The sequence below is a fragment of the Protopterus annectens genome, chromosome 6.part0 (assembly GCF_019279795.1).
Source record: "Protopterus annectens isolate FY-2018-M chromosome 6.part0, PAN1.0, whole genome shotgun sequence".
Lineage (NCBI taxonomy): Eukaryota > Metazoa > Chordata > Ceratodontiformes > Protopteridae > Protopterus > Protopterus annectens.
The window spans coordinates 978,831,061-978,845,291 of NC_056737.1; the positions used below are offsets into that span (position 1 = coordinate 978,831,061).

The 14,231-nt window shown below is 41.3% G+C and overlaps 1 protein-coding gene across 1 annotated transcript in view; it reads left to right on the plus strand.

The window, feature by feature from the left end:
• Positions 1 to 14,231, plus strand: part of DICER1 (dicer 1, ribonuclease III) — a gene marked incomplete in the record, with an annotated part of 1,877,097 nt that overhangs the window by 1,143,334 nt on the left and 719,532 nt on the right. The window contains 1 exon segment of the mRNA XM_044074618.1: positions 8,624 to 8,774. Coding sequence (XP_043930553.1) covers positions 8,624 to 8,774 — 151 coding nt within the window.

The following is a 14,231-nucleotide window of genomic DNA, read 5'->3' on the forward strand; positions in this document are numbered from 1 at the left end:
GCAAGAAGAATTCTGCAGGCTTTGGGCTTCATGGCATCCTGCATCCTATTAATTCCATATGCAAGACTGCATATGAGGAAACTTCAGTGGTACTAAAAAGTGTTTGGACTCAACATTGCCACAGCCTGGAAACAATGATTACTCTCATTCCCTGCCTGCAACAGGAGTTCCGATGGTGGGCAAAGGCTTGTCACCAGAACAAGGGACAGCCATTCACATTACCCTCCAGCCAGGCAGATACTAACAAACGGATGCATCAGACTATACCTGGGGTGCCCACATGGCAGGAAGATGCACTCAGGGCACATGGACCTCAAACCAAATGCATCTACATATCAATCAAAAAGAGATGCTAGCTGTTCAAAATGCCCTGACAGCCTTCATGGACCTACTTCATCCGGGACGACTACTGATAAAGACAGACAACACCACAGTCATGTGGTATATAAACAAGCTGGGGGGCACACATTCTTACCCCCTTTGTAGACTAGCCATGACATTGTGGGACACAGCTTTGTCTTACCAAGTACATTTGCAGGCACAATTCCTACCAGGAAAAGAAAATACTCCGGCAGACGAACTAAGCAGAAACCTCATGGATCCCCACGAGTGGCAGCTGGATCCACAAGTCTTCAGCATGATAACAAGGAAATGGGGATGCCCGGACATAGATCTATTTGCCTCCCCTCACAACTACCAACTAAAAAGATTCTGCGCAAGGACTTATCACAAACGAGCATGGAAAGTGGATGCCCTATCTTTCAGCTGGAAAAACCTATCAGTATATGCCTTTCCTCCACTACCTCTCCTCCCCAAGGTACTCCTAAAGGTCAGACAGGAGAAACCAAAGGTGATACTGATTGCCCCAGACTGGCCCCGCCAGTACTGTTGTCCAATTCTAAGGGACTTGTCTCTATGCCCAGCTTGGACCTTACCTCAATTACCTCGTCTACTGTCCCAGCAAAACAATCAGATCCTGCACAGCCAACTCAGGACACTAAACCTGGCAGCATGGTGGATAATGTAGTCATACAAAAAACACCTCTCAGTAAAGCTGTGGATGTCATTCTGGAAGCCAGAAGGCCTAGTACTAGAAAGTCTTATGCTGGAAAATGGAATAGATTCTATGCTTGGAACCAGGCACAAGGAACTGATACAACCGTACCAAATATTCCTCAGATTTTGCAATACTTAACCGAGATGCTGGACAAAGGCCTATCCTTTACATCAGTTAAAAGTCATGCCTCTGCCATTTCGGCTCATTACAATACGGAGCCACCAATTTTTTCTCATCCTTTATTAAAGCAGTACCTCAGAGGAGCCAAAACTTTAAGGCCTCCAAGGAGATCGCCAGTACCTGCATGGGACCTCAACTATGTCTTGGAAAAGCTCACCCTGCCTGCTTTTGAGCCAGCCGCTACTGTTGATATAAAGTTTTTATCTTGGAAAACAGCTCTGCTCCTAGCAATTACTTCTGCAAGACGAGTTTCAGAGCTACAGGCGCTCATGGCTGTGGAACCTTTTATCATTTTTTTTTATCCATACAGGGTCTCTCTGAGAACAAACCCAACATTTTTGCCTAAAGTGGTGTTCAGTGTGGCTCTTAACCAAACTATTCATCTGCCAACTTTTTATCCAAATCCACAGAGCAAGGGGGAGAGAATTCAGCATTCGTTGGACGTACACAGACAGCTAAGATTCTACTTGAGCAGGACTAAAGCTCTACGAAAAACTGAGCAATCACTAGTGTCATATGCTGCAAGATCAGAAGGAAAAGTTCTGTTCACACCTTTACAAAGCATAATCATTTACCTCTGTACTCTAAGTCCAGGGCAGGCTTTGCCACTGCAGTGCTGCTGGGCCTTATAGCCTCACCTAATGCTGTTTAGCACCAGCCTTCCAACCATAGCTTTGGGATTCTACCCAAATGTAATGACTGCAACAGTGAAACACGAATAACATAGTACAGTTGTGTACACTTACCATAAATGTAGATGTTAGAGTGTATTCACTGTTGCAGTCCAGGTTACCCTCCCACCATCCCTCTGTCATTCTACAGTTTATCTTTCCTTCTCTATCTTCTACAACCTATGTGGTGTATTTGCTTGTAGATGAAGGTAAACTTTATATTGATGCACGTATATATATATAAATATTTATAATATTGCTACCGTTTTGGGGCATCTGACATCGGGGGCAAGAAAAACTAAAGAAAATGGTGTCGGCTGCATGTTTTATACCCTTGACGACCTGACGTCATGGAAGACAAGACAGCAACCGACTCAGGACCCAAGACTTTGGAATTCAGGCCGACTGAGGGCAACCTGCCAGCAGATTACCGAAATGTAATGACTGCAACAGTGAATACACTCCAACATCTACATTTATGGCAAGTGTACACAACTGTACTTTGTGTACTGCTGATTTTGTATGGATTAATTCTTGTAATGATTTTATGTTTGGGGGAATGTGGTGATGACACCCAACTTACAGCCATCAGTAATAAGTCAGGGTTTATGATGTGAACATCAGAAAAGTGCATGCCAAATAGAAAGGGTCCCAGTACTGAACTGTGAGGTTACTTCCTTGCTTTCTGAAGTAGTACCTAGTGCATAAATAATATGGATTCTACCTTTCAGTTAATCAGTACTCCATCATACCATCTTGAGGTCTTTTCTTTTACAGTGCCAGAGTGCAGTATTGAAGACCGTTGCCGTAGTCCATCATACCATCTTAAGGTATTTTCTTTTACAGTGCCAGAGTGCAGTATTGAAGACCACTGCCATGTGGACTGCGTGACCATGGATTCTACCTTTCAGTTAATCTGTACTCCATCATACCATCTTAAGGTCTTTTCTTTTACAGTGCCAGAGTGCAATATTGAAGACCACTGCCGTAGTCCATCATACCATCTTAAGCTCTTTTCTTTTACAGTGCCAGAGTGCAGTATTGAAGACCACTGCCGTAGTCCATCATACCATCTTAAGGTCTTTTCTTTTACAGTGCCAGAGTGCAGTATTGAAGACCGTTGCCATAGTCCATCATACCATCTTAAGGTCTTTTCTTTTACAGTGCCAGAGTGCAGTATTGAAGACCACTGCCGTAGTCCATCATACTTTTACAGTGCCAGAGTGCAGTATTGAAGACCGTTGCCGTAGTCCATCATACCATCTTAAGGTCTTTTCTTTTACAGTGCCAGAGTGCAGTATTGAAGACCGTTGCCGTAGTCCATCATGCCATCTTGAGGTCTTTTCTTTTGCAGTGCCAGAGTGCAGTATTGAAGACTGTGGCCGTGTGGACTGCGTGACCATTTTCACTTTCCATGTTACCTTTTTGAAGAAGTTTGCCAGTTACGTAGACATGACTTCCCCATTACAAAGCCTAAGCCTTGAGTCCAGCAGTTTTCTATGGCAGTTTATGAAGTCTGGTACAGTAAAGTTAGGCTACTGAGGCTGGTAGTTCTGTAATGGGGTATGTGGGGCATTACAGCAGCTGTTTCCCTGAAACTGTGGCACTTGAGCTTTGGCTAGTTGTAGGGTAAACAAGTGCAGGAAAGGTTTGGCTGAATCATGTTTTATGCTGTTTAATTACACATCCAGGAAGATTGGCATGGCCTACAGAACCTGTGTTCTTAGTCACAGAGATCACGGCTAGGACTTACTACACAGTGACCTTTAGGGTTGTATGGGACTGTGCGATTTCCAAAATTTCAGCAACTGTTCATAGGGTAAAGTTAGTAACAGATCTTTCTATGAGTATGTTGGTTATCTTTAGGGTCAGTATGGGTAATGCCATTTTGAGATGGTTCAGAACATTAATGGAAGTTTTTTCATTTCCTAATTTAATTGACAATTACCCTTTGCTTCTGATGATAGTTTTATTCGGTGCTTATCTTTGATGTTCCTAAGGGTCATTTTAGTTATTGACCTTTTCGATGGAATATTTAAAACTGGTAGTTCTAGCTTTGTTGTGTGGCTTTTTATTTTTTGTTGTTTTGTTTTTTAACAGAGTTCTGTTTCTCTTGGATCTAGCAGAGACTGCTGTATCTGTACACTTCCTTAGGTGGTTCTAGCAGACTGTTGTATTTGGGCACTTCCTTAGGTGGTTCTAGCAGAGACTGCTGTATCTGTACACTTCCTTAGGTGATTATAACAGAGACTGCTGTATCTGTACGCTTCCTTAGGTGGTTGTAGCAGAGACTGCTGTATCTGTACACTTCCTTAGGTGATTATAACAGAGACTGCTGTATCTGTACACTTCTTTAGGTGGTTCTAGCAGACTGTTGTATTTGGGCACTTCCTTAGGTGGTTCTAGCAGAGACTGCTGTATCTGTACACTTCCTTAGGTGATTATAACAGAGACTGCTGTATCTGTACGCTTCCTTAGGTGGTTGTAGCAGAGACTGCTGTATCTGTACACTTCCTTAGGTGATTATAACAGAGACTGCTGTATCTGTACGCTTCCTTAGGTGGTTGTAGCAGAGACTGCTGTATCTGTACACTTCCTTGGGTGATTCTCACCGCATTTTTGCACATGTGATGGGTGCAGAATATGTGGGTATATGTGCATACATGTATATAATCAGTCATATTTATTTCTAGTGACCCTGCAAAGGATAAAAGCAAGTTTCAGGTCATCAAAAATGGATTATTTGGATGCCCGATTTCCAGTTTAGCCACTTAAGATGGTTCTGCCCAAGCAGCAGACGTCCTTTTCACATTACCCTTTGTTAAAGTGGTGCTTAGGACTCTTGTGCATGGTTCCCCAAGTGTGCAAGACTGTGTGGGTGTTTTGTTGTTACTTTGGAATGAAGCTGATGTACAAAAATATATAAACGTGTGTGTATGTGTGCGAATGTGCACTCAAACAGATATACATGTGTAGACATAAAACGTATGTATATATGCATGTACTTTGTGTGTACGTGTCATATTTACACTTCTTTTATGAGAACATCAGAAAAGTCCATAATAATATTTATTTACTTCTGAGTTGTTGTCTAAAAATGGACTCCCAGATTCACCTCTTGAGCTTTGCTTTGCTCTTGAAAATTAGGTGGTGGCAGCACAGTACAGGGGTAGCAAAATGGCAACAATGATAGTGAAGACAACAAAGGGTAAGGTTCATGCAGAGTGAGTAGACGGGATCAGCAAGAGGATGCAAGGGCCTTTAACTACATAGCAGAGACAAAAAGGAAGGAAGAGCAAGAACAACCATCCTGAGAAAAGATGGGAGGGAAGTTACAGATCACTGAGAAAAGGCAGAGATGGTGAATAAGTACTTTGCTCCCGTCTTCACAAACAAAAGCAAGGAGAGTGTGTTAAGAAACAAATAACAAGGGCAGCAGACAGACACCAGAATAGAGAATTAGATTCAAAGAAGACTGTCTGATGTTAGGACTTCCTAGTGAGTACCTGTAGTCACTGTAGTACTACATGGCAGCAGTTGTGGTGCCATTATTGGGGGTGGCAGAAGAGATCTGGGGAACTGCGGACCTGTTAATTTAACAGCACGTGAATGGAAAAGTAATGAAAAGAGTTCCAGGACAGAGAGTGACCAATCGCATTTGTAGAGGGCAGCAGTCTTTAGGATAACAGCTAACATGGCTTCCTGGCCGACAGCTCTTAGTCAAACCTTGTCAGTGTTTATGATGGGCTACCTGAACACTTGACAGAGAGAGCCTGTAAAAGTCGTAGGCGTAGACTTTAACAAAGCCTTTGACTCTGTCTCACACAGGAAGCTGATAGGAGAATTGGACAGGTTGGGGAAATGGCCAAGACTGAGGAATTGGGTATCTGCATGGTTGAATGATAGGACATGGAGGTTTGTGGTGAAGTAGACAACGTCAGGGGTTAGCAGCATACTAAAGGGGTCTGTCCTGCTTGTGGTGTCGTGGACACTATCTGAGGGAGCCTCTACTGGTGACAGAAACATAGGTGTGACAGTGAGGGGAGGAGTCTAGCAAAGGATTTGGAAAGGCCAAATATGAGAAGTAAGAGGACAGTTGCAGTTCAGTGCTACAAGGACCCTGATGTGAAGTATGAGATGGGGAGAGGTGCAAATGAGGACAGTAGGACAGGAAGAGGGTCGTGGGGGGGGTCCTTGATCACATGTGGATTGGACCATGAGGGACAGAGTGAGAGAAGGGTATATGCACAAAGATGGAGATTTCAGAAGAAAAAAAAGTATTGCTTCCAATGAGCAGAGCTTTGATCAGATCACACCTTCTCTACTGATATAAAGCTGTGGAAGGGGTTCAGAGGAAAGCTGCCAAAAGGATCCTGTTGGATGGAGGGGATGGAGTACAAACAGAGGTTAGATCTCTTCTCACCTGAAGCCAGAGTATGTTTTTTGGGGGGCGGGGGGACATGATGTTGGTGCACAAGCTCATGTTATAGTGATGTGAAGTCATTGTGAATGGGGAGGACTGGTCTCTGGGAACAAGTTGTAGTTACTAACTGATTTATTTATTTTATTTATTTTTTATTTTACATTTGTTGACCGGGATAGTCCGACTGGATGCATGTCCATTTTCAGCGGAGGCCCGGGGCGAAAAGCTCCCGATACAGCATACATAATACCAGCATTACATAATACAAACAGAATATTTACAGAGATTACATAAATAAGCAAGTTAAACAAGTTCCACAGGTGAGAGTTAATCCTGAGAGTAAATCAGGATAAAATTAAATTACACAGTAAGCTGGTTAACACATTTTTGTACATTCTAGATAAAGTTAGTCAGGTTTGATACAGTGACATAGCCAGTTAAGTGACAAATGTTGTTTGAGTCTAGTTTTAAATTGACCTAAGGTGGAAAGTAAGGTTATATCAGCTGGAAGAGAGTTCCAAGATCTACTTACAGAGTTTGCAAAGAGAGAGTCGCCGGCTGTGTTAGATCTTTCATAGTTTCATAGTTTAGTACTAGGCTATCTGCCCTGGGGCATTTGCAAGCCTAGCCCTAGAGATGTGGCTTTTGCCACCCCATGTAGTGGTACTAAGGTGTATAGAATAAATTTAGAATACTGTGCCTTTGTCTAGTAGTGACACATTGAAGACCCCCTTACTTATTAAAATTAGTTTACTGTGCCTCTGTCAAGTAGCGACACAGGGTGACCCCGGGTAAACCTCGATCTCCCATCCACTCGTCAAGATTTCTCTTGAAGAGAGTCAGTGAGGGGCTCTGCCTAACATGGACTGGGATTTTGTTCCAGAGTATGGGAAGCCTCTGAGTTATGAATCTGTCCCTCCAGCATGTTCTATTCATGTTTGTACTGAGGTTTAAATCTTTGGCTCTCGTGGTTCTTATGGATTTGGATTTTTTGAGGTGGAGCATGTCCATCAATTCCTGGTTGGACATGGCCTTGTACGTCAGACACAGATCACCTCTGAGCAGGCGGTATGCTACTGAATAGAGCTTTGAAAGTGCATTTTCACAGAGAAGGATTTGTGTACATGGAATGAAATACCAGAGTGGGTACTGTTGAGGGAATAAAGTGAGACAGTCAAAAGGGCATGGGGCAAGTGGAAGGGGAGAAAGACGAGGTGAACAGGAAATACAGTATTAAAAAAGTACTTGAGTAGACTAGATAGACTTAACTTCTCCGTCTCCCATGAAGCAGATCTAATTGATAGGCTTGTCCATCCACTGGTCAGGTAGACCTGAAATGTGTCTTGGAAGACCTTATTCTTGGTGGCCATTACATTTGTGGGACAGATTTTGGAGTTAGATACTTATTTGCAAAGAACAGTGTGTGTTTCTGCACAAGATCCATGTGTTACTCAGAACAAACTCACATTTTCTTAAGATGCTTTCTGAATTGTCACCCCATCTTCTGTCTGGGGTAGAGATGGTTCCTTTGTATACAGAATGCACATCTTTGAACTTAGACTATGCTTAAAATGAAAGTATGAACAGGAAGAGAAGACCAGCCATTTGTCTTCTGTGTTGCGCAGTTTAAGTAGACTTAAGAGTTATCACATAGTGTGTCTAGACTCATTACCCAACTACATTGGTGTTTGTGCCTGTGTGTCCAGCTGTTCTTGGGCCATTTTAGTCCGTCATTGAATCAGGGTCTTATTGTTTCCAGTAATTGTGTTAAAAATGCGTCCGTTATAGCCATCACAGCTCTGGTGTCCTGGTTCTTGGTACATATCGATACTAAGTGCTGCTGTTTAGATGTCCACTGTAGGATCGGAGTTTTTGTTTCTTGAACCCTGCAGTCTTCATTTGCACTGAGTACCTTGTGTGGAAACATTTTTAATTTACCATTCTTTACCTGTCAGTTGTTGTCATGTTTTCCACTTAGTTACCCCTCCTAGAGTCCTGGGGCTTAACCTTCATGTCTTCTTCTTCGTCTCCTCCATAGATGTAGTGAGGAAGATCATGATGATTCCATATTGAGTAATCAAAAGTGGTTGGACTTGTAAGTGTTGAAATTGCTGGCTGAGGCAGTCAACTAGCACAATGCATGTCGTTTGATTGTATGCTACTTTATTCCGTGTTCAGCAGTGCATGTTTCAATTTGTAAATTTTGGAAGATGACAGTCTCAGATTGTATGAAAAAGGAACACTGCTGATACTGCAGGATGAAGCCTACTTGTTTGTGTTTTTCTTTTCCAGTTGACTCCTTCACTCTAGACATCGACTTTAAGTTCATGGAAGATATTGAAAAATCTGAAGCGCGGATTGGCATTCCTAGCACACAGTACACAAAAGAAAACCCTTTTATTTTTAAGTTAGAGGACTATCAGGATGCAGTTATCATTCCCAGGTATGTGTTCATCATGTCTGAATGAAAGTAGGGCTTTTTTTGTTGATGGATGTACCCCTCCCTGTAGGCCTTTGTTGTTGGTTATGATTACACAGCACAACTGCCTTATTCTGTTCAGAATGTTTTAAGAAGTAGCCTGTTAGCATTAGTGACCTAGAGCATTTCAGCAGTGGGCCGAGCACTCCCATGCAATTCCCATGTGCGTTTGTATATAAGTTATATACTTTTTAACTGGGTGAATAAACATTTTTCTCTGTGTAATGTATTTGCAAAACACACAGTTAGGTACCTTAATTGAAAGATATATGTGCTAATAATCCAGCATTTGGGTATAAACGGTGCACTTCATTAAAAAATAGATTATGTTACAAGGGATAGATAAAAAGGAAAGATCAGAAAATAAATAAATAAAGGCACCTATAAGTGCAGTAAGTGTGTGTTTTATAAATGCATCTATACAGAGAAAATGTTTTCACTTAGTTAAAAATTATATTTTATATACAAGCCCACCAAAATTGCAATACTAAGGATATTATATATATATATATATATATATATATATATATATATATATATATATATATATATAAAATATATAAATGTGGCAAAATGTACTAAGTGTCATTCCTTCTATGCTGGGAAAATGAATCAAAGGTTTAAAGACCATATCTGTAGTCCCATGTGTGACATAAAATGAAATATTGAAACTAATTCTCTATATAAGCATATAAGTGGCACAAATAGTACCCATAAGTTTTAAGTTTTTCATATTAGAGAACATTTATACATATCTTAGAGGGGGTAACAGGATTAATATAACTGATAAGACAAGAAAACAAATGGATTTTGCGCTTTAGAGCTTTTTTCCACCAGGTTTAAATGAGATGTTTACATTAAAACCAAAGTTAAAGTACCTTCAAAATTGTATTAATTGATTTTTATAACATTTTACTATGTTTTTAAACAGCCATTTGGTTTATTAGTTTATTTATGACCTTATTAACTCTTACTAGATGGAAGTTTGTCTATGTATATAAAAGAGTTTAAACAGTCTGATTAAGATATCTGTTTTTATGCTTGAAGAAACACCTTGCAGCTGCAAAGGTTTTAAAAGAAATAAACATTTTCTCTTAGTCTCGTGGTTCTGGCACGTCTCTTGTTTTCTTTTACCTGGTGTACACAGACAAAACCTCAGCAATGTGATGTATAAACAAACAAACTAGGAGGTAGGTTGGCAAATGGCCACGCATTTAGACATGACTCTCGCAGCAGCTTACATTCCCTCTATTGAAAATGTTTTGGCAGACTCTGACCAGTGAACTCGTGGACCCCCATGAATGGTGCTTGAACAGACAGGTCTTCAAAGCAGTCATACGTCACTGGGAGACACTGCCGATTGATCTCTCTGGCATCTCCAGAGCATCGCCAGATTCCTTGGTTCTGCACTAGGACCCCACATAGAAGACAGGAGCCTTCCTATAAACCTACCTTCCACTGACTCTTATTCCAAGGCTCCTACTAAAAATCCAAAAAGGACACTCCAAATCTGCTGCCCCTTGCCTCTTTCTAGCAAGACAGCATTGGTTTCCCATCCTGTTCTGTCTGTCAAAGGGAAACTTCTGGAAAATTCCTATACAATCAGACATTAATCACCCATCAGAAAGATTGGCTTCTATATCACAGCCTAGCCTATCTTAATCTCATTCTGTGGATGATTGAGTTCTGATCCCAAAAGAGACTTGCTTTCAGAGGATGTGGTACAGGTTTTATTGGAAGCTAGGAGGTCTACTACCAGAAAATTATTCACAGCCAAGTGGAAAAGATTCTCATTTTGGTGCCATAAGCAGACTGAGGCTCTGGCTGTAGTTCAGTATCACTGTGAGTTGCATTCTGTGTTGGCATATTCATCCGTTAAAGCCCATTTGTCAGCCATCAATGCCCGTTTGCCACTTGACCCTCCTGTCATAAACAGAACAGAGGTCAAGCTCTTACTGAAAGGAGACCTGCTCTTTAAATCTCCAAGAAAACCAATTACTCTCCCATGGGATCTTAGTTTTTTCTGGAAAAGCTTATTCTATCCCCTTTCATGCTGAACACATTTGCCAACTTAAAATTCTGTGCATGGAAAACTGTCCTCCTGTTACTGGCTCTAACCTCTGAACGCAGAATGTCTGAACTCCAGACACATGGTTACTCCTTCCTTTATTTTCCGGTAGGACTGGGTAATGCTTAAGACCAATGTTCATGCCTAAGGTAGTGAATGAGCTGTCCCTCAGTTGAGCCGTTCACCTACCTACTTTCTTTCGTAATACTCAAGATAGTGAGGATGGAATCTTACACACACTCACAGGCAGCTGAGGTTCATTTTGGACAAAACAGACTGTCAGAAAAACTGACCAACTGTTTGTTTCTTTCGTGGATACCAAGCTGGGTCAACCAGTCTTGAAGCAAACTGTTGTATCCTGGATATCGAAGGCTGTTTTGTTCTGCTACTTACAGCTTGGTAAATCCTTGCATTCCTGTCCTAAAGCACATTCCACTTGGGCAGTTGCCTCTCTTGGTGCTTTCCATAAGGATTTTGATACCAGGTCCATATTGGAAACACACACTTGACCCTCTGTGCACACCTTCATGAAACACTGCAAAATTGATGCCTTTTCCAGATCTAGTGCCGTCTTTGCCAGATCAGTCCTGTCTGTTCACCTGGACAGTTCTTCACTCTAGCCATCCAGCCCACCTTTGATGTCTCTCTCGCTCTGGGAATCCCCCATCTGTTATAAGTACTGCAGCAGGGATTTCATTTAGGGGATAGTATAGTTGTGTAAGAACTTACTATAACAGTAGATGTTCTGCGGATCACTTTTGCAGTATTCTTCTATAACAGTAGATGTTCTGCGGATCACTTTTGCAGTATTCTTCTGTAACAGTAGATGTTCTGCTGATCACTTTTGCAGTATTCTTCTATAACAGTAGATGTTCTGCGGATCACTTTTGCAGTATTCTTCTATAACAGTAGATGTTCTGCGGATCACTTTTGCGGTATTCTTCTATAACAGTAGATGTTCTGCGGATCACTTTTGCAGTATTCTTCTATAACAGTAGATGTTCTGCGGATCACTTTTGCAGTATTCTTCTATAACAGTAGATGTTCTGCGGATCACTTTTGCAGTATTCTTCTATAACAGTAGATGTTCTGCGGATCACTTTTGCAGTATTCTTCTATAACAGTAGATGTTCTGCGGATCACTTTTGCAGTATTCTTCTATAACAGTAGATGTTCTGCGGATCACTTTTGCAGTATTCTTCTATAACAGTAGATGTTCTACGGATCACTTTTGCAGTATTCTTCTATAACAGTAGATGTTCTGCGGATCACTTTTGCAGTATTCTTCTATAACAGTAGATGTTCTGCGGATCACTTTTGCAGTATTCCTCTATAACAGTAGATGTTCTGCGGATCACTTTTGCAGTATTCTTCTATAACAGTAGATGTTCTGCGGATCACTTTTGCAGTATTCTTCTATAACAGTAGATGTTCTGCGGATCACTTTTGCAGTATTCTTCTATAACAGTAGATGTTCTGCGGATCACTTTTGCAGTATTCTTCTATAACAGTAGATGTTCTGCGGATCACTTTTGCAGTATTCTTCTATAACAGTAGATGTTCTGTGGATCACTTTTGCAGTATTCTTCTATAACAGTAGATGTTCTGCGGATCACTTTTGCAGTGTTCTTTCCCTCCCTTCTTCCCCTGTGCTGTCTTTTCTATGGATCACACAGATGTATCCCTTCTTGGGGGAGTTTTCTACTTGCTCAAACTACAGCCCTCCTAACTGACCAGTTTCTTGCCTTAGCTGTTTTTAGGCTACTGGCTTTGAGATGGTCTGAGGATCTCACACGTACATCTGTATGTATACCTCAACACACACAAACTGAAGTTACGCATCTACACCCTTGGGAGGGTAAAGCTTTGGTACCCCACCTGGAAGTCAGCAATGAAAGCCATCTGTTAGGAAAACTGCAAAAGTGATCAATAGGACAGCCACTGGTGTTGTAAGTTCTTCCACAACTATACTTTTTGAGGAACTTGGCCACAGGCATTATTCAACTTCTGGCCCAACTTCCAGACCTTTGCACCTGTCCCACTTCCTCTGCATGTCACCATGCCCTCGGTGTAATGAACATCTGCCTTAGTCACTTTCATTTCTTGACACAGTTACAGTCACCTGCTGTATTGTACTAGTTATGCCATCAGAAAAGTGCCATTGGTCCAGCATTTAATACCCACTGGGAAAATGTACGTTTTTCACATTTAAATAATGTGATATGCTGATTAGCTGTACCAGCTGTAGGATTGTACTTTACTGGGAAAAGTCGTATTCCACAACCCTTGTATAATAATCTCGCACAAAAGTCGACTTAATTTGGTTGACAGGAAAGTTGTCAGCTAAGTCAACAGTTCACAGATCTTCGGGCTACATATATACATACATACATATTTATATAGTTCTCTTTTTCTCTCTCATATATTTATATATATATATATATATATATACACACACACACACACACACACACACACACACACACACACACTGCTGTACACCACTATGCTTTTGATATATTAACGCAGCCCAGGCTTTCTCTGAAAAGTATCATTGCTCAGTAAGGCAAACCTGGTCAACAAATCCAAAAAAAAAAAAAAAAAAAAAAAAAATTGAACAACCTTCCCATGTTAGTCTTGCAAGAATACCAATTCAGGCAGAGACCTTGCCATTCAGCAAGTTTTCACAGCCCCCTCTTCCGGATTTCTCATTCAGGACTGGCAGAAGCTAGTGCAGGATTTTTTTACTTTTATTTAGATCTTGTAGCCAATACCTGACCAGCCATCCACCTCAAGGAGTCGCCCTTCCACAGACAAGGAAGAGGCATTTTTCTCCACTGAAAGTCAGACTCTTCAGATTCTGAAGGGGAAGATGAGCATCTTACCTACCAGTCAGGGATGTCATCTCCTTTTAGCTGCATATAAGTGATAAGGGTGCCCTGTGCTGCAGTTCTCCATCATGTGATCTCTCTCTCTCTCTCTCTTATTTGGAAAAGAATTTAACTGTTGTGAGCATCCAGCTCATATGAGCAGGTTGAGACTTATGAGGTCCAAAGAAGACCTTGTTGCCTGTATGCTTTCAAACTTCAGAACTTTATTCTTACAGTCTTTAAGTCTTTTGTGGATGCTGTTAACACAGCACCCTTGGAATGTGACCCCTACTCTCCTGCGTCATGGAGACCTGATGTGTTACAGGATCCAGAATCCTGTTAAATTCTTTTGTACGAATCTAGTAACAGATCCAGTTTTGATGTATGGATGTTTCCCAAAGATTCAGAATGGTTCCAACCCATAATTAGACTGGTTTATGGAGACTGTATATACCTCAGTAACCCTGACCTTCAGAGCAATCA